The sequence below is a fragment of the Nelumbo lutea genome, chromosome 4, assembly GCF_056320005.1.
Source record: "Nelumbo lutea isolate HS-2025 chromosome 4, American lotus-T2T, whole genome shotgun sequence".
Classification (NCBI taxonomy): Eukaryota; Viridiplantae; Streptophyta; class Magnoliopsida; order Proteales; family Nelumbonaceae; genus Nelumbo; species Nelumbo lutea.
Window position 1 is genome coordinate 36,163,512 of NC_142687.1, and position 24,900 is coordinate 36,188,411.

The following is a 24,900-nucleotide window of genomic DNA, read 5'->3' on the forward strand; positions in this document are numbered from 1 at the left end:
CATTTCAGTCTACTTTATCTCATTTACTCACATATTGGAGTTATCATTAAGCTCCTTCATATGACTTCCTTTCTAAACCTGTCCATTTTAGTTTTATTTTTTGGACATATTGTTTGATTGTTTCTTTGTTGCTCAACACTCTCATCCATGAAACATAACTTACTTTGAATGTACCCTCCATTTTGTCCATCCTATTCCTATTCTACGAATAAATATATGTACATAAGCCTGTACTCAGGCCATTTGACAAACTAGGTCTTGACCAACCCTATTGAATTCAGCTCAGTCTGAATATTGCCCATGTTTTATTGGGTCACAACTAACAAGGAATGTTGCGCGATCACACTTGCACCAGATGTGAATTCATTTAATAGGGAGAAAACATCTGATTCGGTAAAAATACTAGTAGAACTAGTAGAAGAAAGATCCTCAGTTAATTTCCTAGGCGGAGGAGGGGAAACAAATCATTGAGAAGATAAAATCCAGACTTCAAGGATGGAAGCAATACTATTTCGCCTGATACGACAACGGAGACGACGATGATGGGGTTGTGACCGTTGGAAAGGCTGGAGTTCGAAGATGACGACGGAAACAATGACAGAGATGATGACAACAGAGACGATGGGATTGTGACCATTGGAAGGTTGGAGCTCGAAGACAGACGCAGATGATGGGGTAGTGACTGTTAGAAGGCTAGAGCTCGTTTCTCGAACTCGATAGTATTTTCAAACAAAACTTTTAGGTATTTTTGTTTTTCAGTGGTACCCACTCCGTATAGGGATGGCAATTGTTCCATTAGCGGGATGGGGATGGAGATGATTGATGGAAATTTTTCATCCCCATAATGGGGACGGGGTGGAGACGAGGAGAGCACATCCCAATTCTCGCCCGTGGATACCCCATGTATACATTTGTCTATATATTAATATTTTAAAAATATAATTGAATATGTTTAAATTTTTTTTAATAAATTATAAATTTTAAATATTTTATTTTTTAAATAAAATAAATATACAAAAATATAATTATTAATATTATAAAATATTACGGGGATGGGGAGAGGCTCCCCGTCCCTGTCCCGCCCCTAATTCCGTGAGAGAATTCGGATTGTCAAATTTTCTGTCCCATCCAATGAAATACTACCACGACACCTATTTGTTTGAAACTCAAATTTAATGAAGTCCAGAGTTAAACGGCAGTCCATACTTCAAAAAGCATTAAATTTTATTAACCGCTCAATTTTAATGAATTCCTCAAAATCAGACCAGAAAAACTGGGAACAGATCACTTCTATTTTCCTCCAAAACCGTTTTTTTCTCCAAAACTGTTGTTTTTGGTCGGTAAACCGCTGAACCGACTGATTAACCGTTTGAACGGTTTTGACCGTTTCTCAAATTTTTTTACTTTTTTTGTCAGAACGGGCCAGCCGTTCGAGTCGAACGGTCTGATCGTTTGAACCGGTAACCGGATCCCTAACCGGTTCGGTCACCGGTTCGTTTTTAAAAACCATGCTCCTCCTTTCTTCTTCCCTTTCACCGCCACTACAACCGACCGCCGCCCCTATACAGCATCGAACCGCTCTCCCCACAGAACCCGAATCTCCACCACCATCGGAGCTGGCGCTGCCTCTCTTTTCTTCTCATTTCCTCTCTGTTACTCGCAGTTCTTCCAGACAACTGTCGGTGCCGCAGAGATGCCTATACAGCACCCTCATTTTCTTATTCCCTCTCTATTCTCTTCTTCAGTTCTTCTCACGAATCTCCACCGCCGTCAGAGATGCCTCTGCAACCCAGCTAGTTCTACTACCCGGTTTTGCACTAGTATGGAAAGAAAAATTTGCAAGGCGCTCTACTTCTTATGGCTTCTGCACTGCTGCTCTAAGTCTTCAACTCTTGTAAACTGGACTAACAACGTTGGTATCCTGTGTTAGAGCACTTGATTAACCCATCTGAATTTGGGAGTTCTTATAATTGGCATGTCAACTCTTGTAAGCATCAGTTCAGCCATTAATTTTGAGAATTAGGCCCTTTCAATGGAAAATATATATCCATTAATTTTTACAGGAGAAAGAACCATATAAATAACCTTTGAACTATCCTCGAGGCTCAAGTACATGGAAATTCATCTAAAACTAGTACAATACAGTATGCATAAACCGGTGTGCATAGAATACATTTGATTACCAAGACAAGACACCGGAACAACAATGACAATGGCGAAAAGGAAACACGGTTTCCTTTGTTTAGGTTACCACCAGGAAGGACCACGATACATCTACCACAATCACCCAGTTCTTTGTACACACCAACTAATACTGGACAAGGCATTGTTGCTTCCCTTGAGTCATTGTAGTGTTGGTTCCTTGGTTCCCATCAGCTGCTTTCTCTCCAATGCTTTGAGCGATGCTTCCATTTGCATCGACATTGCAAGCAATGGTTTCAAAAATCAGAGCCATCACCTCCTGGAACCTTCCTTCAGAGAGGGAGGCCTCTGCAAGGAGCCTCCAAGCGTTCTCCTCTATTGCTTCCTCATAGTTTTGATTTCTTTTTAACACCATGTGGCCATTGATTTTCCACACAGCCAGGTTGACCTGAGTGTCAAGAAGCTCTGGGTTTACTTCCCCAAGTGTCTGCTTCTCAGCATAACACTGTAATTGTTTCAAGCAGCAAAGTCAATCAGCACCTCATATCTGATTATGAAAATTCGTTTCCATAATCAGATATGAGGACATTGTAAGGGATGTTGTCATCTTAAAAGCGGATACAAGATTCAGATACAACATTAGATAAATCAATCAAAGTATTGCTGCCCTCAAACAATGAAGTAGAAACCTTTCTCATGACGTAGAATAATGAATGAACCTTGCCGTCGCCGTCTCCGACGGTTGAGGGAGGAGAAGAGATGAAAAAATTGCAGCGGCGAGGGTTGCAGAGGCATCTCCGACGGCGGTAGAGATTCGTTGTGTGTCGATGAGGGTGAAGGGGCGATGGGGAAGGACTAGGGAAGAGAAGAAAATGGAAAGGAATGAAAAAAAAAAGCGGGTTAATTGAATTTGATAATTTTTTGGACTCCAGACTGTCGTTAAGTCTGGATTCCGTCAGTATCAAACAAAAGAGGGAGGGGTGGTGTGTTCCGTTCTTATTGGTTGGGACAGGGGATAGACGATCCGAACCCCAACCTAAATTTGTGTGATATAGTTTCTTACCGTATCTCACTATTTCACCCAAAACAAATGTGAGAAAAGAAGTATCTCAAGAAAATATTAATCTTTTCTCGTCTCAGTCGAGGCAACCAAACAGACTGTAAAATCACAGTGAACTCTATACCATCGTACCTCATGGTCATGGAAACCCGACTATTCTCAAAGAAAGAGTGCAATGACATTATGAAGCTAGAAAGAGAATTTTGGTGGGAGATTAAAAAAAAAAAAAAAAAAGCTTTCATCTTCGAAGCTGGAATCTTGTGGTGAAAACCAAAGAAGGGGGGCCTAGGGATCAGAGATTTGGATTTAGAAGAAGAAAGCATTGGTTATGGACTGGCTTGGCGTTTCTTAACCTGAATAATGCTCTTTGGATTCACTCGAAACACCTCAGGGCTCGTAACTTGGAGTTGTATTGTTCAATGTAAAGAAGACCTGCGGAAGTATGCTAGATAGCTGGTTGGGTTTGGACGGTACATTGATTTATATACTCAATGATCCTTGGATTCCCAGTTACTCCACCTCGATAAATATTGCTCATATTAGTTTTGATAGGACTCGGCTTACTTAATTGATGCAGTGAATCTGCGTTTGAAGGAAGATGAAATACTAAGATATTCCCACGTGAAAATAAGTAGAACGGTTCTGTATATCACATTATCCCAAGCCTCCATTGGTTGGACATGAAGATGAACTAGTTTGGACATATTCTTGAAACATCTAGAGTCTTACAGCTCTTCAATCAAGCCAGCTTTTGGTGATTCGTTCTTTCTTCGTTTGGTTTACAAAAAATTTAACCGTCAAAAACTGATACATCGAAAGACGTGAAAAGTTTAAATCAGACGATTTTTGGAAAACACACCATAGCCAAACATTTGAGTTTTTTTGTCTATTAAACCTACTGAAAAATCTTTTCAAAAGACTTGCAAAGTGGCCCCTTAATTATTCTTATGAAAATACATTCTCAATATTTTGAATTGGAGAAATGATCAGTAAAGATTCAAGGTGGCTGCCTATGGTGTGGTTAATGTAAAGGAGCCCTCGATGATCTCTTCATCAATTATGGCAGAGCTGTTTGGTTTGGGTCAAACTTAGGGATTCAGGTGGACAGTAGAGGGATTCACTAATGATTCACAGGTGTCTTTGTTTACCAAATGTAGCATTGTTCTTTGGCACGTGGAAAGCTTGGTGCAAAACAGCTATAAAAAACAAACCAGTGAGCATACAGTGTTTTTAAATGGGGCAGGCCCACATTGAAGAACTGGTGTATCAGATTCATCTAAGGCCCCATTTGGTTCATGGAATAGGGTCCCGAATATCTGAATGATCTATTCTAATTTCAACTGTTTAATTAGATGGAAATGGAATCCCATTCATGTTAAAATGAGGGAATAGGGGCCCTGCCCCTCCCTGGAATGAAATCTCATTCCCATTCCCATTCCTCTATGAAACAAAGAGACTATGAGAATGAAACATTCCGATTTCGGAGAATTTCGATTCCGATTCTAGAAGAAAGATATGTGATGATCTGATGCAGTCATGCAACAGCTACAACACATCGACAGATAAATAAGTCAAGAATTCGTTCTATATTTCAACAAAATTACATTAGTTTTAATTTAGTTTTATTTTCTATTTCAGCACTCACTCACAGAACAAAGAAGATTTCCTCTTCATACTCTTATTCTCTTATTTTTCACTCACTAATAACGACGAAGATTTCTGCATCAGAGTCAGAGCTTGCTGGAAATGCTGATGTTCCTGACTTTGGAGGACTTGGGGCTGGCATCCTTGGGGACAATGATCGTCAGAACACCATTGTCGACCTGGGCCTTTATCTGCTCAATCTTCACATCCTCAGGCAGCGCAATTTCCCGATAAAATTCTCCCCGTGTGGTTCCTCTTTCAGCTACATGCCAAATCACATCCTTTCCTGGTGATTCTTCCTTCCTAGCCTCTCCTTTCACCTGCAAAACGTTCCCTTCTTCAATCGTAACCTTTACGTCCTCCTTCCCGTACCCTGATCGATCAAAACAGACAGAATTACACAAACCCAGAAGATCTATCATCTATCCTATCATAATACGTGATCAGAGAGACGAAAGTACCTGGGACGTTGATCTTGTAGATGTGGGAAGTTGGGGTCTCGAGCCAGTCCATCAGGGCCGTCGTTCCGGGATACGCTCGGAGGATGGGTGTGCTCCAGAAGAAGCGCCTGAAGGGGTCTCCGAACAGAGTATCTGCCATGTTGAAGCGGAAGCTTTGGGGGAACGATGAACGAACACTCAGCTGAATAGCTGATCGAGGGATGATTCAAGAAAGGTTGCTGCTTGGGGAGGGTTTCTGCTTTATATTTGGTTTTCAGAGTAATCGAGGATCAGTTTAGACTGAGAGCCTAGAAGCTTCCACATGGCTTGGCTTATCACTTATCAGTTATCCTTCTGGGTTTTTCCTTCGTGGTGTAACTGGTGCTAGTGGGGACGATGATGATTATTGATGAATGGTGAGTGATACTCTGCTTCATGGATTACCATAACAAAATGGTGCGCGGTTAGATTTTAACTCGGACGACGGACGCACCGCCTTGTACTAGTTCGTAACAACGCATCGGCAGGGCTACCAATACTGAAATAACTTGATACCCATCGAACAGTTACTATCAGGGGTCCCACCAAAAAGTACCTACCTTGTCTCCTCGGAACCTAATCCTCACCTAATCTAAGAATAATGAGGTGATCATAACCGTCCAACTTGTGCCATCTTGTGGGACCCATTAAGCCAAGGAACTTGATCAGTCATCAGTGGAAAGTGGAGCGCATGTACAGAAAGTTTCTGGAGGGCCCTATGATTGACCATCGATGATCCACTCTGGATTTTTTTCTGAAAAATACGGACACGGTAGATTTTTTGATTTTCACTGCAGGCCTATAAACATTCAAAATGTGAAAAACCCTCCACTCTATATATCAATGCCCGACATTAATTCCGAACTGACACGCATCCCAACTATACTTTAACCTTAAAAATTCTAACCCTGAACTAAATAAAATATAACTAAAATGAGCACAATTAATAGATCAATCAACAACCCGATTCTCTTCCTGATCCGGATCTGTTTCCACATCTTTTACCCACAAAACACCACCGTGTCCCAAGAATGATAATTGATATACCCAATGCACAGATGTAATGTATTGTAGGTAGAGATATGGGAACAGATTGTGGGCAGCACAATCGCGTGCCCAGTCCCCAATTTCCAACGACCACTTTGTCATGGGCTTACAGGCTATGGCACGGAGGGGCTACATGCGCCCATTTGGAAGGGCTTTTAGATGTGAGCAAAGGAACCTGGAACGCCATAAACAGTGTGTGATAAAAACCACGTAAGTTCGAAATTGACTTCCCAGTAAAGTTATCTCAGGTAGCGGCCCAGTCAACGAAGCTCAAATCAACGCTGAAGTCCTCCCCTCGCTGCAAGGTAAGAGCCTAAGAGGCGTTTGAAGGCACCCAATAATCAATATTGAGTAGCTCCAGATCAGCACAAGGCATGGATGAAGTTGGAACCAGAAGCTAACCGTAAAGCCAGATTTAGAAATGATCAATTTGATCTTCACTTAAAAAATGAGAAAGAGAATATAACAAGAATTTTATTGTCTTTAAGGGATGGAGTGAGCAAAATATCATAAACCATCCCCTTCTGCGCAATTCTTTTTTTTTTTTTTTTTTGATAGTTCCCTTCTGAGCAATTTGTAGTTATTACAAAATGTGGGCAATCACTGCTATATCTCTGTTCTTGTTTTATTACAGGGAGGAAGGGAGCAGTTCCTCTGTCGTGTGGTGGACGAATTAATCCTCCCTATCAAAGAAAAGATGCAGCTTATAACAAAAACCACAAACATGGATGCCATAATTGAGGAATCTGGTCTGCTACAAGTCCAAACTGCAGTAGGTGTTTCAATGCTAACCGATGCAAAGCGTGTCCGAGATTGCTTTCTCCTGTGAATTACCCAATAGTTAGAAATGAGTTCAGCAACAGATTAGGTCAAGGAAAATCCATTTGTAACCTAAGGAAACCAAAAGTAAAATTTTGGGCCAGCATCATCCATTTGAGCATTTTGTCAGGACATATGACACATTATTTGTCTCTAGGATATCAAGAACCAAAACCAGGGAAATATACATGAGAGAAATGCTTCTAAAACCTTTAAAATGAAAAAAAAAAAAGAAAGATAATTTCATTCATTCAAATGTGGAAATAAACAAATATACTTTGAAATTTGAATAAGCTAATGTAGGGAAGATGTATTATACAAGTCTGAATACTTATTTGAACCAAGGTTTTAAAAACCAACCCGGAAATGGAATTGTTGTGGCCACCAGTTTCTGGGTCAATGGTTCAACTGTCCAGGTTGAACGGTTCAGGTGGTTTGAGTATATTGAAATATTAGGGTTAATTACTCTTACTCTTTTATAAGAAAAAAGGGGCATGTGATTGTCGGCTGATAAAGAAAGAAAAAAAGGAAAGAAGAAAAAGGAAAGGAAAGGAGAGAAAGGAAAGGAAAGAAGGAAGGAGGGAAGAAGAGGAAGAACATCCAGCGTTCACCAGCGATGGTGATGGCAATGGTGGCGGCAACCATTCGGATCTCTCACTCTATGCAAATCTGCAATATTGTCTCAGTCTCTCACCGTCTGTCAATCTCCTTGCATCTTATTAAAACGTGAACCACTGCCCGGGTCGAACGGGTTGATAGTTCAACCGCCCAGGTCAGCGGTTCTCTGACCAAGTAGACAGTTTCTAGCCCAGAAACGGGTTAAGGGTGAAATGGAATCGGTTGCCTGGACGGTTTCTGGGTCAAATGGTCCAACCATCCAGGTCAATGACGGTTTGAAAACATTGATTTGAACATCAAAGTTCTATGGAAGTGGTGAAGGTATATGGTGAGAAAAGAAATTGAATGAGTTAAGTGCTCAACAAACCACACAGAAAAAGTATGCCTATAATTTTTAAATAAAATGTGTATGTAATATGATTGGGTTTTTTCTCCAATTTCTCATGACATTTTTGTAGTTCAAGAGACAATTTCCCAAATTCTAACCAACAGGGTAGCCATTCAGGCTCCTGCATCTAACCAATCCACCAAAACTATGGTCCCATAAATTCTCTTAACCTGACATGACTAATGTGGTTTATGTCATAAACAACTTTCTAACATTTTAGCCACTTGCACGATGATGAAGATTACTTTTATTGATTACTCGTAATAGTGCTAATAGGTCAGGTTGGTCAAAGAGTCAACATTTGATCAGGGTTAAACTATCAAGTGTCTAGTGAACATGGCTTTAAATATTGACTAATATGTTTTACCGCTCAGACATACGTATGAATCATTATCAACTTATACAAATTAACAAACATTAGGACCAAATGTTAAATGAAAGTATAAGCAACTATAGCAGATTATTGAATACCGGAAAATAATGCTAGTAATTTAGGTACGACTTTTGTTTACCTGAAAACGTTCTTTAAAGAGCTCCATAATGATGAGATTTGTTTGACCCCTTCACTTGAAGAATGGCTATTGTTCCTCATCTTACAGTTGCTAAAGTCGCCTTCAACTGTCCCTGAAAGAATAAAATTATGGATCAAGAAAACCAGAAAATATCCATTGCCATTGTATAAAATTTTTATCAAAATTTACACATTGGGATTATTTAAGAAAACAAAATGGTACCATTGGAGGGAACAGCATGGTCTCTATAGGATGGCTTGAGTGAAGCCAGCTTTTCAATAAGCATTCGTTCTTTATCACTGCCATTGCACAACATCAAGTCAATGCACCAAAAAAATAAAAAAAACAAAGAAGCATATATAAGGTGTAAGCTAAGAAAAAAAATCCTTATTACCAATTATAAAGTTATGGATCAAATAAACAATCAAAATTGAAGTACCTGATTTTTTTTTTAATTTTCTTCATTTTCTATCAGCATTATAAGAATTGCAATTATAAAGTGCCAAATTAGAAACCACGCTCACAACCCCTAGGCTGGAATCTGATTCAGAATTTATCCTTTTTTTTCTTTGATAAGAAGATTCTGAATCGACTCTCACAATCATATGATCATATCTAGTCACTGGGTTGATCCAGCTTTATCCAGGTTTATAGTGTCACTCTGCCGGTTCTGGCTTCTGATTCTAAAAAAAATCAGAAAGAAACATTTTCAAAATGAAGATGCCTCATCTGCTTAGGATTTCAGATATAAAGTTTTAATCGCAAGACAATGGAGCAAGAATACATGATCATATTTAGTCACTGGGTTGATCCAGCTTTATCCAGGTTTATAGTGTCCCTCTGCTGGTTCTGGCTTCTGATTCTAAAAAAAAAATCAGAAAGAAACAATTTCAAAATGAAGATGCCTCATCTGCTTAGGATTTCAGATATAAAGTTTTAATCGCAAGACAATGGAGCAGGAATACATGATCCCACATCACTGTTTGCTGGTTCAAAAATTACTACCAGGAATAATAAAAGAAGATCCAGGTCCATCCCTGATGGCCTGATTATCACAAAGGTACTAATCTTTTCCACAGCACCAGTAAAGTTGAGGTTTCTACAAGTAGAAATCTCCCATTGTCCCAAGGTCCAGCTAAGGCCATAAAGCTTGAAAGGTTGATGTGCTGGAAACCTAAATAATTTACTTGGTAAGCATGCAATATTCAAATGCAACAACAGTCATAATGATACGTGCAAATTAATGGAGAACAAATAAAGCTTCAAAACAGTGGGATCAAATTAGTTATCGGGCATCCCTGTGCTTGCACTACTAGTCTTCAAAACCATACTGTGTGTTTCAAACTTCGGTGGGGAATGTACAATGCTTAGATTGGCAAAAGGAGAAACGAGAATACAATCATCTGGGGATTCTGGACAAGATCCCAGACCAGAAGACCTCAAAGATGCAAACCAAGTTTAAATTTAAAGTAAAAAAAAAAAAAAAACACAAAGAATGACATCTAAATATCCCCTGGAAGAGTGGATTACAATAACAGCTAACTCCTCCCTTATCCCAATCCTAGGTTCATCTGCTAAAGAGTTGGCTGATGTAGGAACCAGAAAAAGTGATGTTCCCCCTATCAGATAATGCTCTTATCATTCTGATATACTATCTTAGTGAACAGGGGCCATCAACTCCCTCCCCTACCCATAATCCATGCCACAACAATCTGAGCATTAATCTCTAGCAGAAAAAAAACCATAAGAACATCAACAAAGGGCCCTCTAGAAGAGCAAGGGTCTTTGCTCTGGAGTCCCTTGACCAAGCTACTCCTCAAAACATCAGATGTATAACTTACCTATTATATGAGTACATTTCCCACTTGAGTACATTTATCTCATCATCAGTTTCAAATGTGTTTAAAAGAAGGAATCTAGACAATCAACATATTGCCACTTTGACGATCTATAGTAACTTGCAAAGTCAATTCCATCCCACATTGACTGTAAAAATAATCTAATGATAATTTTCAATCTGAGCCTCTTTACTAAGAATGTTATAACCTTCACAAGTTGCACAATTCAACTTTGACTATTTATAAAGTATTCAGTTCTGATCAAGGGTTAAAATATCAGTGTTGATGGAAATGTTTTTTTTTTTTTCTTTGATGAATAGTGTTGATGGAAATGTCAGTCGTCTAAATATAGGAAACATGTAAATGTCGGAAACATCGTATGAAAGTATTGTAAAAATTATAGACACAGTAGAAACATTGTAAAATATGCAAAAATATAGAATGATGTTTTATGAAATGATAAAAGAAACACAGGCACACCTTTTTAAATTATTACCTTGTTCCAAATTATTAAACAAAGCTAAGAAACAAAGATTTTAGACAGAGAATATGTTCTAAAATTGTCCTGTAAACCTCAAGATTCAAAACTACAGGCTAGAATGAGTTAAAGAAAATTTTAAACCCATAGAAAATGCAAATGGTTCTAATATATCAACCCAATAATCTATTACACAAAGAAAACTAATATTTAACTTCAGGTTTGAAATGAATATCAAGCTGGATCAAAGTCGTGAATCATGCAAGTTAGACGGGCAATAAAATTGCTATTCCACATACCTACAATATTGTCACCAACTTATAATACTATCTCTTGTACTTTGCATAGTGCCGGTAGTGTTCATCGGGGAATATGTTCATTCCAATAAAATTTTGTGTCACTATCCATGGAAATATGTTGTGGAAATATTAAGAAATTTAGGGACATTTTAAACCATGCTTCTAATAAAATTTCCTTTTAGTATTTCAAAGTAACATGATATGCTAATGCGAATTTGAAGCTGTTACTAATAACACTTTTTAACGAAAATATTTCAACAGTTAATCAGTTTGGACAATCATTAGTACTAACAGCTAAGGTACTGTGAAGAATAAATGAATAGAAAAGAAGGAATCTCCTTGAATGACACGCAGAAAAGTGTAATCAATTGCCTTTTTCTCTAAAAGACTGCCCGTCCACCAGGATCCTACCACTCGACAGGAGAGGATATTGAAATTATACTTTGATGGCAATGCCTTGGGGAATGCAGGTGAGGCAAGAATTTGACATGTGATCAGGGGGAATGGATGGAAATATTTGTCGGGTGTTTAGTGGCCCGACAGAAATTGGTGATTCTTCAAAGGCTGAAGTGCTGGTGGCTCTTACTGGGATCAGGATTGCCAGATGCTAGAGACTTAGGATTCTTAAACAAAACCATTGAAGGTGACTCAGCACACACAATTAACAGGTTAGGAATGAGAGATGGAGGCCCCTTGAGACTGGCTCATTACTTGACTGAGGCAAGAGATATTCTGGACCAGTGTTTTAGAAAGTGACGAGGCACTAAGAAAACACCTGGAGGTGCAACCTAGAAGTCTACAGACACTTGAGGTGTATGCTTCTAGCATAGAGGCGTATGAAGTGTACGTGATGTAGGACCAGCTCAGTTCTAGTCCTTAGAGAATGTTGAATGGTCTTATTGATCAGAGTTATATGGCTTCCGAAGACTGTAATGGCTTCTTGAAGGAATAAGAGAGAAAATAGGGAGAGAAAAAAGAGAGAAAATACCTGGAATCACTCACAGGGTGCCTAGAATCACTCTAGGGCATGGGAATCACTCACCATAGCTAGCATAAGCTGAAGAAAACTCAACAATATTTCATTGCTTTTGTGTAACACGTCCATGCATATTTATAGACTCTAAGCTTATAATAATCCTAGGAGTCAAACTGTTAAACTCATAATATTCTTAGGAGTCAAACTGCTAGACTCAATAATCCTAGTAGGATTCAAACTAAGTTGTCATAGCCTATTTCAATTCAAAGGAGACTCAATAACTTTAATCCTACTTATGCAATGACTCTGAAATTTTAAACATAAACAAACTATAACTAGACAATTTAAACCCTATTATTGGACCCCACAGAAAAAATGCAAAATGACAAAAACACCCTTACTGTCCAAAAATACAGAAATACATAAAATATCATAAAATTCCAATTTTGACTCTTCAGCTCCCACATCAGTATGCCTCGTTACACTTCATATAAGAGGCTTACACCTCTTATGAATTTGTGTTTAAGCCCAACTACATAAGACCATAACAGAAACATATAAAACATCTAAACAACACTTACGCCTCCTTGTGCTCAAAAGGCTTGTACTTCTTGCACTCTAAACTACAAATCACACCTCCAAGTAGTGGAACACCTTGAGTCATGCCTCCACGGCTCCATATTTTAAAACATTGTTCTGAAGAACATGAATGCAAACCTTGTCTGGATTCCTAGGGAGTTAAATTCCATTTCTGATGGTCTAGCTAAATCAGGGATTTGCAGGGATCCTTGTTACCATTGTTATTGTGACACTTTATATAAGAGGCTTATACCTCTCATGAATTTGTGTTTAAGCCATTTTTTTAATAAAATGCTATAGATAAAAGTGGGACAACCATTTTATCATGTTCCCGATTACATATTAACATAATCCAGAGGATGAAAACCTCTAAATTTGTTTATTGTAGTATTATCAAAATGCCAGTGTATGGGATTTGGTGGGTCCCAGACCCAGACCCAAAAAAACTAATCATAGGGCACTACTAAACCCAACCACATAAGACCATAACAAAAACATATAAAACATCTAAACAACACTTAGCGCCTCCTTGTGCTCAAAAGGCTTATACTTTTTGCACTCTAAACTACGCATCACACCTCCAAGTAGTGGAACACCTTGTGTCACGCCTCCACGGCTCCATATTTTAAAACATTGTTCTGAACAACATGAATGCAAACTTTGTCTGGATTCCTAGGGAGTTAACTTCCATTTCTGATGGTCTAGCTAAATCAGGGATTTGCAGGGATTCTTTGTATAGTGATAGAATTCTTCCAGTGTAATCCTTGTTTCTTTCCTATTTTTCTGATTGTACATCCTCTCATGTGTTCTTTTATTTAATAAATCCCAGTTACCTCTCAAAAATTATAATATGTGTATGTGTTGTATACAGATTTAGTTTTCAAGTCAAAAAGTCTGTACTTATAGGTTGAAGAAAGTGCATAGAATAGAGAGTAGGAACTGAACCTGATTTCCTTTGGAATCTCAACGTTCACGATAAAATGATGATCACCTCGCATAGAAGGTTTCTTAATGTTTGGAACACCCATATTAGGCAATTTTATTACATCACCAGGCTGAGTCCCAGAAGGAATCTGAAGATCTTGCAAACCCTTAACTGTTTCTACCTGAAAACAAACTTAAGTACTCCATGTCAAATAAAATAAGTAATTTTCATGTTAACCCAAATGCAACTTGTTATATACATTGCACGTTATTGATAATTCATGCCACTACTTTCCACCTGAGGAAGAAAATCACACATGCACGTGTGCAACCATATCACCACTATTTTTCTGTGAGCGCATGTGTGTGTGTTGGGAGGGAGCATATAAAATATTTTTGAAGCCAATAAAATGAATGCATCATTAAAAACTAAAATGTAATAAAAGATATAAACTAAAACAAGTAAAAATTTGCATAAAAAATATCTGCAGTTTAGCTCATTTAGATTGCCTTATTTGCTTCTGTTGGTAGATGTGTGAGCACTGTATTAACATAATTCCATTATACACCTCAGTAAGAGGTATTGTAGTCATTTTCTTCTTCCATTATCGCCATTGTTACCATTGTTATTGTGACACACATAATATGGGTGTGCTTGAGTAATTAAAAATTTTAAATACGTTTTTCCAGGCACAATCCCCCCCCCCAACAAAAGAACAAAAAAAGAAGTAACTTATTTGAGTAAATTCAAATCTACTGAGAATTTAAAAAGAGATTGAGAGAATTTGAGACAGAATTACCTTGACAATGGTCCCTAGTATTGCTTCAGTATAATTTATACTAATCTTTGAGCAAAGGTTAAGACCATCCCTCCAGATTCCTTCTTTCTCATCAATATGTAGGAACAAATAGAGGTCACCTGCCATACCCCTGGCATGAAAAGCCATAATTTAACCAGCGTGTTCCCACAAGGTTCAAATCTGCCTCATAATCAAGGTAAGGGTGAAGTACAAAATAGGCCCAAACTGATATTCACAATACACAAAAAAAAAAGAAGAATGTACAAATACATTAACACTTCTATGAAGGTTTAGAAGTTTGAGTGACTCTCACCATTGAGGTTAATGTTTCTAAAATCTCTCAGGGTGTCTGGTATAAAGGGTTTTGTTGTGTGTGGATTGAGAGCCTCTTTTCCTTGGGTGGCACTGTGGCAGTTGCTTTGAATTATTTTCTTTTCTTTTCTTTTCCTTTTTTTGTTGTTGCCTTGGGCAGCAGTTGAGTTGGAAATTTTGTTCTCTATTCCCTTTATATATACCTCTTGTATACACAATCTTTGCATTCTTCTTTCTTTCCCAACTTCAAGGTTTCAATACCTTCAACTAGACTTTTCACTAACTCCACAAATCTATTAAAGAAAAAGTATGACATATGGAAGTTGTATGGACCCATGAGCTGCCCCCCCCCCCCAAAAAAAATGAAAGAAGAGGAAGCAGCACCCAAAAATAGAGATGGCAATTTAACCCATCCTTGTGGGGCTCCGACCCACCCCTCCCTGATGGGGGCAGGTTTTTTGATTGCTGGTCGGGCTTGGGGTGGATTTTGGGAAACCCAAAACTTTGGTGCCCGAGGATGGGGCAAGGATGGTATTTGCCGACCCCGCCCCGACAAAAAGTATGTTTCTTTAATATATATTATATTATATAGTTCTAGGTAGGTTTCAAAAAAGTAAAAAAATCAATTTGCAAGTAGGACGGGGGCAGGGTGAGGCAAATTCGGGGATCCCTGTTCCCCGAGAGGATGAGGATGAGGTTGGTATTTCTAGCCCCATTAGGGTACGGGTTAGGGACGGGGGCATGCAAAACCCGGCCTCCCCCTGCTCCGTTACCATTCCTATATATATATATTCTTAATTTACACCACATCAGTGAGTCTGTACACATACATAGAGGGCGTAGGTAGAACAGATAGACATTATCTTATAAGAATACAAGCATTGGTTTCAAGCATAAAACTTGCAACGTGCAGGCATAAACAGATCTGTTTACATGTGAGCAATTTATTTAATCCAAATATTTATGTTTCACATCCTATTGTATCTAAAATTTGTGATTGAGGAAGGAGGGAGGGAGAGAGAGAGAGAGAGAGATGATGATGATGACGGATGAGTTCTGGTAAGGGAACCCCATAGAGTTGTGGTAAGGGATGGATGGATGATGATGATGATGATGATGATGATGATGATGATGATGACGGATGAGTTGAAGACTTGCAACAGGAAGATCTTCAATTTCCAAAGTCCCAACTAAAATACATCAGGAGAAGGCATGCTTTTTCAACATGCAAACCGGACTCGTCACCAACCAGAGATGAGTATGACCAAAAATTTTCAACTTCAAAGAAATCTGAGGCGGCTCCAAAAACACAATGTTCATATCATAAGAAACAAGGTTATACAATTGCTAAAAAAATTGTGCATTGGTGTGTGTTGTTTGCTTGTGTTGTATGGATATCATACCTTTTCTTATCAAAATTTCCTTCCCCTTGAACTTGCATAGTGGCTCCATCATTAACACCAGGTGGGATGATTACTTTGATACTTCTCTTTGACTGGACTCTACCTCCACTGCCACACCTTCGACAATGATCAATAATAATCTTGCCATCACCACCACATGTTGAACAGGTAGAAACCTAAGAATTCAAAAATGCCATCTATAGATAATGTCAAAACCAGAAATTAAAAAAAAAAAAAAAAAGATAACAAACATTAGGAACAAAAGTAATCTTTATAAGACTAACCTTATCTACTTGCAGGAATATCAATAGATGACATATGTGGTCACAAATTTTCAGACAGACAAATAGAAAATTTATCCTGTCTTCCCCTGTCTCATTTATTGAGAGGAAAACTACATTCATGTAGAAGTGACATATCTAACAATGTAAATTTACACCAAGTAAACAGCAAAAAATAAAAGGAAATAAGAAGAACAAGTTAAGACATTAAGAAATATCCAACTAGGCAACTACATGTGTCCAACAAGGATCTCTCATCCATCTAGAAATGTCAATATGATCAAGGTTTTAAAAACCAACCCGGACACTGAACCGCTTTGATCACCAGTTTCTGGGTCAGCGGTTCGACCATCTGGGTCAAACAGTTCAGGTGGTTTGCCCTTTAGGTTAGAAATTTAGTATATTAGGTTCTTTCTCTATTTTTTTTATGAGAAAAGAGAGAGGAGTTAAGGTGGCTGTCGGCTAAGAAAAGAAGAAAGAAAGGAAAGAAAGAAAAAAGGGAAAGAAAGAAAGAAAGGAAAAAGAAGAAAGGAAGGAGAGGAGGGAAGGAAAGAAAGAAAAAAAAGGAAGGAAAAAATGAAAGAAAGAAAGAAAGAAGACAGCGACGGCGACCACAACAGCAGCTTCTTTCTCAGATCTCAGAGCAATGGTGACCACGACAGCAACTTCTTTCTCAGATCTGACATTTAGATCCCGTTTCTCTCTTTCTTGGATCTCAGGCCTCAGATCTGAGATTGAGATCTCAGTTCTCTCTTTCTCTGATCTCAGATCTCAGATTGTGTATCAGTCATTCCCCTCCTCATCTCTTCTCTATTAAAATCTTAAAAAATATATATATTTTCTTTTAAACCGCAAACCACTGCCCAGGTCAAACGGTTTAGCGGTTTGACCATCCAGGCCAGCGGTTCTCTGACCAATTCAACAGTTTTTTTTTCAAAAAGGTGGTCCAGTCTAAAAATGGACTCAGATGCATGACCAGTTCCCAGGTCAAACGCTTTGACCATCCGGTCTGGTCTGGTTTTCAAAACAGTGAATATGATACTATTTCTGACAAATCTCAACATAATTAAAAAAGAGATTATCAACTTATGAAATACCAATTTGAGTAAATTAACTTAAGAGAGATCAAAAAGATGTTTTGATTATATTTTTGGGTCACGAGGTTGCTTAGATGGACAAGTGGTGCACTAAGAGGATTAGGCATGGTCATTTCTAGTCCAGCATGAAGATTTTCCAGGTTGGGTCTGGACCCAATACTTTAAGCCTGGCTCACAATAGAAGATAATGGTAGAAGAAAGAAAGTAAAAATGCACTGTTTCCTATTTCTATCCTCTTCAAGGGTGATCATGGGTTGTGCCAGGTTTAGCACCTATATATTCCAATGGAAAGCATCATCACAAAATCTGAAAAATGGAAATCTAAGACATGGTTATGTACCTTCCATCAATTTAGAAGAACCCATGCAACATAGAACAACACAAAGCATGTTACTTACAATTTGATAGGATTACAAAAACAGAATAATTTATGCAATGGTGTTTTCGGAGACATTATTTACAGAAACAGCATGTTACCTGCGACATTATTCCAAATGGTGTTTTCTGAGTTTTCATCACCCCACCCCTACCTCCACAGTTAGTACATGATTTTATGCAATTTCTAGATTTTGCACCTGTCCCATTGCAAACATCACATGTTACAAAACAGGAAACTTCAATATTCCGCTCTCCTCCAAAAATTGACTCCTCAAAGCTCAAGTATAGGTCATACCTGTGGTAAAAGAAAGTGTCAACATTCAAACAATGCAAACATCGTACCAAATGAATGAAAGTTGATAAGAAACAAATACAGATGTCTTAATGTGAATGCCCTAGGTTACTAACCTGCCAAATGAATGGAAGTTCATAAGAAGCAAAGAGAGATGCCTTCATTTGAATGCCCTAGGTTATATGTTGCAAAACCATAAATCTGTATGTTCACCAGTTATTCCAAAACTTTACTCGATAAAGTTAGAAAATTAAAGAAACCCCACTTGAGACTTAATTCCATAGATTGGAAATTTGGAGAAATGGAAAAAAAGCCCTTTCTTGCATTGTTTTCTTTTAGGTTTGGAGATGTTAATTCATAATGTCCATTCTTTTATCAATTTAGTGGTATATGTACATCTAATTTCTTTTCATTTTATTTTATATTGCAGTAAATAATGGTCCCAAACCTATAGCCCAATGAGTATTTTACTACATTGAAAAAGGACAAGACTAGACAAGCTAGGGGCATACCAAAAAGGGCATTGGTTTAAGTAGTAAGAAATGATCCAAGGGCTCATAATTTAATAATGGATATGGCAATGAAAAGGAATGGAATGATGAAACATGATTCATATAGCCACCTCATATAGTTGGGAGTCCTAGGACAAGGCTTACATGAGCTTTCTGCACATACAATACACACATCCAAGCAAGGATACACAAGCAAGAAGTAAATAATACTACTTGGGTGAAGGGTCTCACCCATAAATATGGTACATGAGTTTTTTGCATTGTTCCTAAATAGTTTCCTAAAATGAATTGAAAATTTGAGAATTTTCAATAGATAAAATCCACCCTCACACTGATAATGTAGAAGAGAAAGAATCATCATACAGAAGGAAAAAAATCAGCTGAGCAGCCCTCTGTCATATGGTGAAAGGTAAACTCTCACCATGACTTGAGAAAATTCAAGGTCTTTTTTTTGGGAAAATGTAGCATGTAGTAAATATACACTTGATCTGTTCTATTCAAAGAACTTTCAGTGAATATCCTGAAACTTACATGACTAAAGTGGGGGTGGAGTCTGTAATGGATGGTAAGACCCATCTATCAGTGTATTGGTGTATCTAATGGATAGTAAGACCCAAAACTTACATGACTAAAGGACGGGCTAGGAACAGTGTTTTAAAAGCACAAGGTGCAAAAAAAAGCGCAAGGACCAATTTGCGCCTGAGGAGCAAGGCGCATGCCTTTTTAAGCAAGGTGCAAAATTACAAAAAAAAAGCTAAAAAATAAAAAAAAAAGTCAGAAAATTCAAAAAATATTAAACATAATGTTAATAAAAAATAAACTTAAATTTTAAAATAAATGTTTTAAAAAAACTATTATCTAAAATTAAAATACATAAACATAACATGTAAAGCATATTCAAGTGAAAATTTAAAAATAAAAACAAACATATAAAGCATTTTCAAGCATGTAAAACCCACAATCTCTTTTTTTCTTTAATTGCATTGCTTCAAGTAGCTAATGTGATGTAAAACATATTGCATTCTTGATTCTATGAGTCGCCTTTGTACCACGCCCCTCGAGGCAAGTCCAAACAAGTCTATGTTAGGGTCTGAAATTCTTATTCCTCACATAAAAAATAATGATTTTATAACTTTCTTTGCCTATTAAGAAGATGTTTTATTGCAATGGATGAATGAACAACATTAGCAAATGGGGGGTTCTTGGAGTGTGAGAGGTTTGGGGAGCATAAGAAAAAGGAGGGTGATGAAGGATTTATTTTAAAAGGGAAAATCCAGACATTGTGTTATTGCAAGAAACAAAATTTTTAGAGTTGGATGGAAAATGGGATAGAAGCTTTTGGAGATCTAGAGGAGTAAGTTGGCCCCCAAATCCCTTGTGGGGAGCTTCAGGGGAATTGTCACATTTTGGAAAGATGATGTAATGGAACCAGTTGAGGAACTAATAGGTAAATTTTATGTTTCTATCAAATTCAAGAATGTGGCAAATGGTTTCATTTGGGTTTTAACCAATCTGTATGGCCCTAATAGTTACAGAGAAAGGAATGAAGTGTGGGAGGAGTTGTATGCAATCCAGAGGTTATGGGATGGTCCTTGATGCCTAGGAGAGGACTTAAATGTTATAAGGTTCTCCGAGGAAACTAGTAACCCCCAACAGCTAATTACAACTAGCATGAGGAAGTTCAATGGTTTTATAGAGGACTAAGAGTTAAAGGAAATTCCTCTTGTACAAGTTAGGTTCACTTGGTCTAACCTTCAAGAAAATCCTCTTTGCTCAAAACTAGATAGGTTCCTCTTCAACCTAACCTAGGAGAATCACCAAGAAGATTTGGTTTCTAGAGCTTTGCCCAAAGTCACTTTTGATCATTGTCCCATTAAAATAGGGTTGGAATCATTTGCTAGTGGACCTAACCCCTTTAGGTTTGAAAACATGTGGTTAACTCACTAGATTTTGTGAGTAAAGTGAAAGATTGGTGGAGTGAAGATTTAAGAGGGATAAAGTAGAAGGGAGTTAGATTAGATTTCATAAGAAATTGCACAGGCTGAGGGCCAAAATAAAAGAATGGAACAGGGACCATTTTGGGAGAGTTGAAGAACAAAAATTGAGCTTGATCTCTCGGATTGAAGAATTAATTGAGAAGGAACCTCAAAGGATGTTGAACAAGGATGATAGAGGATTGTGAAGACAAATAAATAAGGATTTGGAGGAGTTATTAAGAGAGGAGACTTGTTGGAGGCAATAAGCAAGGCACAAGTGGATTAAGGAAAGTGATGGAAATACATGATTTTTTCATGATTTAGCAAATGGAAAGAAAAAAAAATTGTGACCAAGCTAGAGGTAGAAGGGTAGGTGATTACCAATCATGATGAGATAGTCAAGAGGTTTATGGACCATTTCAAGTCTATTAATAGAAGACCTTTGAATTAGAGAACACTAGTGGAAGGGGTGGACTAGCCAAGGTTGGGTGATGAGAAGGTAAGGTGGTTGGAAAGAAACTTTAAGGAAGAGGAGATTAAACAGGTGTTTTTTTTTCTTTTTATGGACAGATTAAAGCTCCAAGACCATATGGCTTTCTACCAAGACTATTGGCAAGTGTTAAAAGATGACATGTGTGATGTCTTCAAGGAATTTGCAAATAGGCACATAGTAAGCCATGGAGTCAATGCTACCTTCCTAGCCTTAGTCCTAAAGAAATTTGAGGCTAGCCACCCTAAAGACTTTAGGATAATTAGCTTGGTGACAAGTAGCTATAAAATCTTAACTAAGGTCTTTTCATTGAAACTTAAAGAGATTCTACTCTCTATCATTAGCCAAGCCCAAGAAGCCTTCATACAAGGGAGTCAAATAACAAATCAGATTCTGATTGCCAATGAACGTGTAGAGGAAATGAGGCGATTTAAGAGAAAAGGCTTTGTGTGTAAATTGGATCTTGAAAAGGCCTATGATTTGGTGGATTGGCAGTTTTTATTAGAGGTTTAAGTAACTATGGGTTTAGGGATAGGTGGTGCAGTTGGGTGTTTGGTTGATGTGTTTAATGAATTGATCTCTAAGGCTGATAGGGGAGATGTTATAAGAGGATGGAGAATAGGTAGAAGTGGAACTCCAATTATACACCTTCAGTTTGCTGATGACCTAATATTTTTTTGTGATGGGAGTGATGCTGGAAAGGCAGGAAATCTAAAAGAGTTCATTAGAAGCTTTGAAAGAATCTCCAACTTAAGAAATAATCTAGAAAAGAGTTGTATAGTGAGTGTCAAATTGGAAGTTAGGGAGGTTGAGGTTGTGGTGAAGTGTTTAGAGTGTTCCATCTCTTCCTGGCCTTTGACCTATCTAGAGCTTTCGTTAAAGGAAAACCCTAAGGTGAGTGGTTTTGAAGCCTAATGGTAGAAAAGTTTGAAAAGAAATTAGCCTCATGGAGGAAGAACTATATTTCCTTGGGTGGTAGGATCACATTCACAAGAGCCACACTTATGAATTTGCCAACCTATTTTCTATCTTTTAGGATATCACCTAGGGAAGACAAGAAGTTGGAGAAAATAATGAGAGACTTTCTTTGGGAACCAAGGGAAAGTAAAAAGGACCATCTTATCAATTGGGAGGTTGTGTGTAAGAATAAAGAGAAGGGGGGGCTTGGGGTTAGGTAACTTGATTCAAAATAATCTAGCCTTATTGGGGAAGTCAATGTGGCATTGATCACAAGAGCAAGACAGGCTATGGCATGAAGTGGTAGAAAGTATTCATAGTTGGGATGTTGGTGCATCTCAGAGGGCTACATTGGCAACACCCTAGAAGGCAATTCACAATATTCTTCCCCGGTTTCTCAGGTTTGTAAGTATGATGTTTGCTCTGGAAACTCTGCTTAGTTTTGAGAGGATATCTGGATTGGGGATAACCCCTTTAATGGACCCCTTTCTGTCCTTATTCTCTATGTCCTTGTACAAAAAAAGATGTTGTCTTAAATTTTTTTCTCCCCTTTGGTAAATCCTTTGGCTCCAAATTGGAACTTTGGGTTCTGTAGAAGGTTAAGGGATGAGAAAATCGATTGCTTATCTTCAGGGTTGACAATTGTATCTTAATTTTACAGTAACGAAGTTACTGTTTGCTTTTTCTTCCCAATAAGGTTTGTTTGGATCATTCTGAATCAGATAAACAGGTTTAGGTCTCCTCAGCCCTAAGGGACCGTCTCTTGGGGCCTCTTTTCCAAGTCCCCTTGTTAGTCTTCATTTCAGCAAATTTTCCCTATTAAGGAAGTTCAGTGCAAGACTATTTCCCCAAAGGTTATGGCTTTGTATTTCACCTAACTAGTGTATTCTTTGCAGGTCTTGTGGTGAGGATTGCTACCACTTGCTAATCTCTTGCTCCTTTACTGTAGAGTTGTGGGATTGACTTCTGTTGTTGTTTGGGTGCAGGTAGAACATGCCAGCAGAAGTAAGCATGCTCTTTAATCCTTCTACTTGCCTGACATAACAAAAGAGAAAGGGTTATGTGGAGATGTGCTAGAGCAACTATGATTTGGGTGATCAAGGAAGAAAGGAATGTGAGAATCCTGCAAGAGTTAAAGGAGGGTGTGTTGAATAGAGTAATACACCGGTTAAAGACTATGGATTTGTTTCACCAATTCTCCTTTAATGATACTTGGAGGAATTGGTCCATAGTAGCAAGGTGTTCTTCCTTAAAGAATAGGGTGGTAGAAAGTTGGGTACCCCCTCCTAAAGGTTTTCTGAAACTGAATTTCAACAGGAGCAGTCAAGGCAACCCAAGCCTCTCAGGTTTAGGAGGAGTTGTGAGAAAAGAGAATGGAGAGACTGTGCTTTTCTACTTGGGTCCCTTGGGATTTGGGGTCTCTATTAGGGCATAATTACTACCTGCCATTCAAGGAGTGTGTTCACATATTATCTAGGTATGGAGCAACTTTTGATTGAAGGGGACTCCAAGGAGCAACTTTTGAATGAAGTCAAGAAGTTTAAATGGCTAAAACGTAATATGTCTGTAAGAATACAATGGGCAGGGAGATCAGCAAATGCATTGGCTGATTATCTAGCCAAGCAAGGGGCAAATAGGGAACTTTTGTTCTAGGCTCAGATGTAATTTGATACTTTGTACTTTGTCTGGAGAGGTCACAGACTCGCAATTCTCCAAGGGATGCTGGTACCAGTTTGATTCTATGAATTAACAAAATTTATCTTTACTTATAAAAAAAAAGAAGCTAGGGATGTTGAATGTTTCCAGTTGCATAATGGAAGTGTGGCAGTGGTCCCTGCAGTTCAGAAGACACCTGAACGATTGGGAGTTGGATGCTATGGTGGAAATTCCACATACATTGTACAGCACACAGGTGGAGAAGGGGAGATTGGATAGGAGATTGTGGCACTGGGAGAAGTCACGAAATTTTCAGTGAATTCTTTTTACAATGCACTAGTTGTTCCAGATGAGCAGTCAATTCCTGCCAATATCATCTGGAGTAAGAACAAGCCTTCAAAGGTAGACCTTTTTTTTTTTTGTAGATGACCTACCTACATAGAATACTCACATAGGACAATCTCCCATGGAAGGGTATGTCCTTGGATTCAGCAGACTGTGTTTTATGTGAAAGGCACTTGGAATCTGTGAAATACGGAACCTGTTTTATGTGAAAGGCACTAGTTGTTCCAGATGAGCAGCCAATTCCTGTCAATATCATCTGGAGTAAGAACAAGCCTTCAAAGGTAGACCTTTTTTGTGTGGACGACCTACCTACATAGAATACTCACATAGGACAATCTCCCATGGAAGGGTATGTCCTTGGATTCAGCAGACTGTGTTTTATGTGAAAGGCACTTGGAATCTGTGAAATATGGAACCTGTTTGGGGTAAAAAGATGCTGGCTGGGGTCAGTGGTAGAGTTTGTAAAGCATTGGAGGTCTGAGCAAAAAAGGAAAGCTGGCTTGGATTTCTTTTTTTGATAAGTAACAGAATGTTTCATTAAAAAGCTGGCGTGGAATATAGTTCCTGCTGCGGTTTTTGGGTTCTTATGGCAGGAAAG

General features: G+C 38.2%; 2 protein-coding genes and 1 long non-coding RNA gene across 3 annotated transcripts in view; all 3 read right to left on the reverse strand.

Annotated features, from left to right (window-relative positions):
- Positions 1-2,027: 2,027 nt before the first annotated feature.
- LOC148855202 (uncharacterized) lies at positions 2,028-3,026 on the reverse strand. The gene is made up of 2 exons (XR_016094976.1): positions 2,832-3,026; positions 2,028-2,647 (listed from the first exon to the last, which is right to left on the reverse strand). It is a non-coding gene; the product is annotated as an uncharacterized LOC148855202 (long non-coding RNA).
- A 1,739-nt stretch (positions 3,027-4,765) lies between these two features.
- LOC148855203 (HSP20-like chaperones superfamily protein) lies at positions 4,766-5,808 on the reverse strand. The gene is made up of 2 exons (XM_088982978.1): positions 5,308-5,808; positions 4,766-5,219 (listed from the first exon to the last, which is right to left on the reverse strand). Exons 1-2 carry the CDS (start codon positions 5,444-5,446, stop codon positions 4,933-4,935), a joined length of 426 nt encoding a protein of 141 aa, XP_088839104.1. The 5' UTR covers positions 5,447-5,808; the 3' UTR covers positions 4,766-4,932.
- Positions 5,809-6,786: 978 nt separating this feature from the next.
- Positions 6,787-24,900, reverse strand: part of LOC148855204 (Molecular chaperone Hsp40/DnaJ family protein) — a 31,247-nt gene continuing 13,133 nt past the window's right edge. Inside the window, exons 5-11 of the mRNA XM_088982977.1 lie at positions 18,174-18,369; positions 16,319-16,494; positions 14,604-14,733; positions 13,825-13,985; positions 8,932-9,008; positions 8,710-8,821; positions 6,787-7,195 (exon numbers count right to left, since the gene is read on the reverse strand). Of these exons, the coding sequence (XP_088839103.1) occupies positions 6,979-7,195; positions 8,710-8,821; positions 8,932-9,008; positions 13,825-13,985; positions 14,604-14,733; positions 16,319-16,494; positions 18,174-18,369 (1,069 nt within the window). The 3' untranslated portion in view covers positions 6,787-6,978. The remainder of the gene's footprint in view (positions 7,196-8,709; positions 8,822-8,931; positions 9,009-13,824; positions 13,986-14,603; positions 14,734-16,318; positions 16,495-18,173; positions 18,370-24,900) is intronic.

What these genes read in the sequence shown, in the direction of transcription:
- LOC148855203 (XM_088982978.1), bottom strand. Translation starts at nt 5,446, where the DNA reads ATGGCAGATACTCTGTTCGGAGACCCCTTCAGGCGCTTCTTCTGGAGC. An exon ending in CTACAAGATCAACGTCCCAG is followed by an intron (nt 5,220 to 5,307) that starts GTACTTTCGTCT and finishes TTGATCGATCAG; the next exon opens with GGTACGGGAAGGAGGACGTA.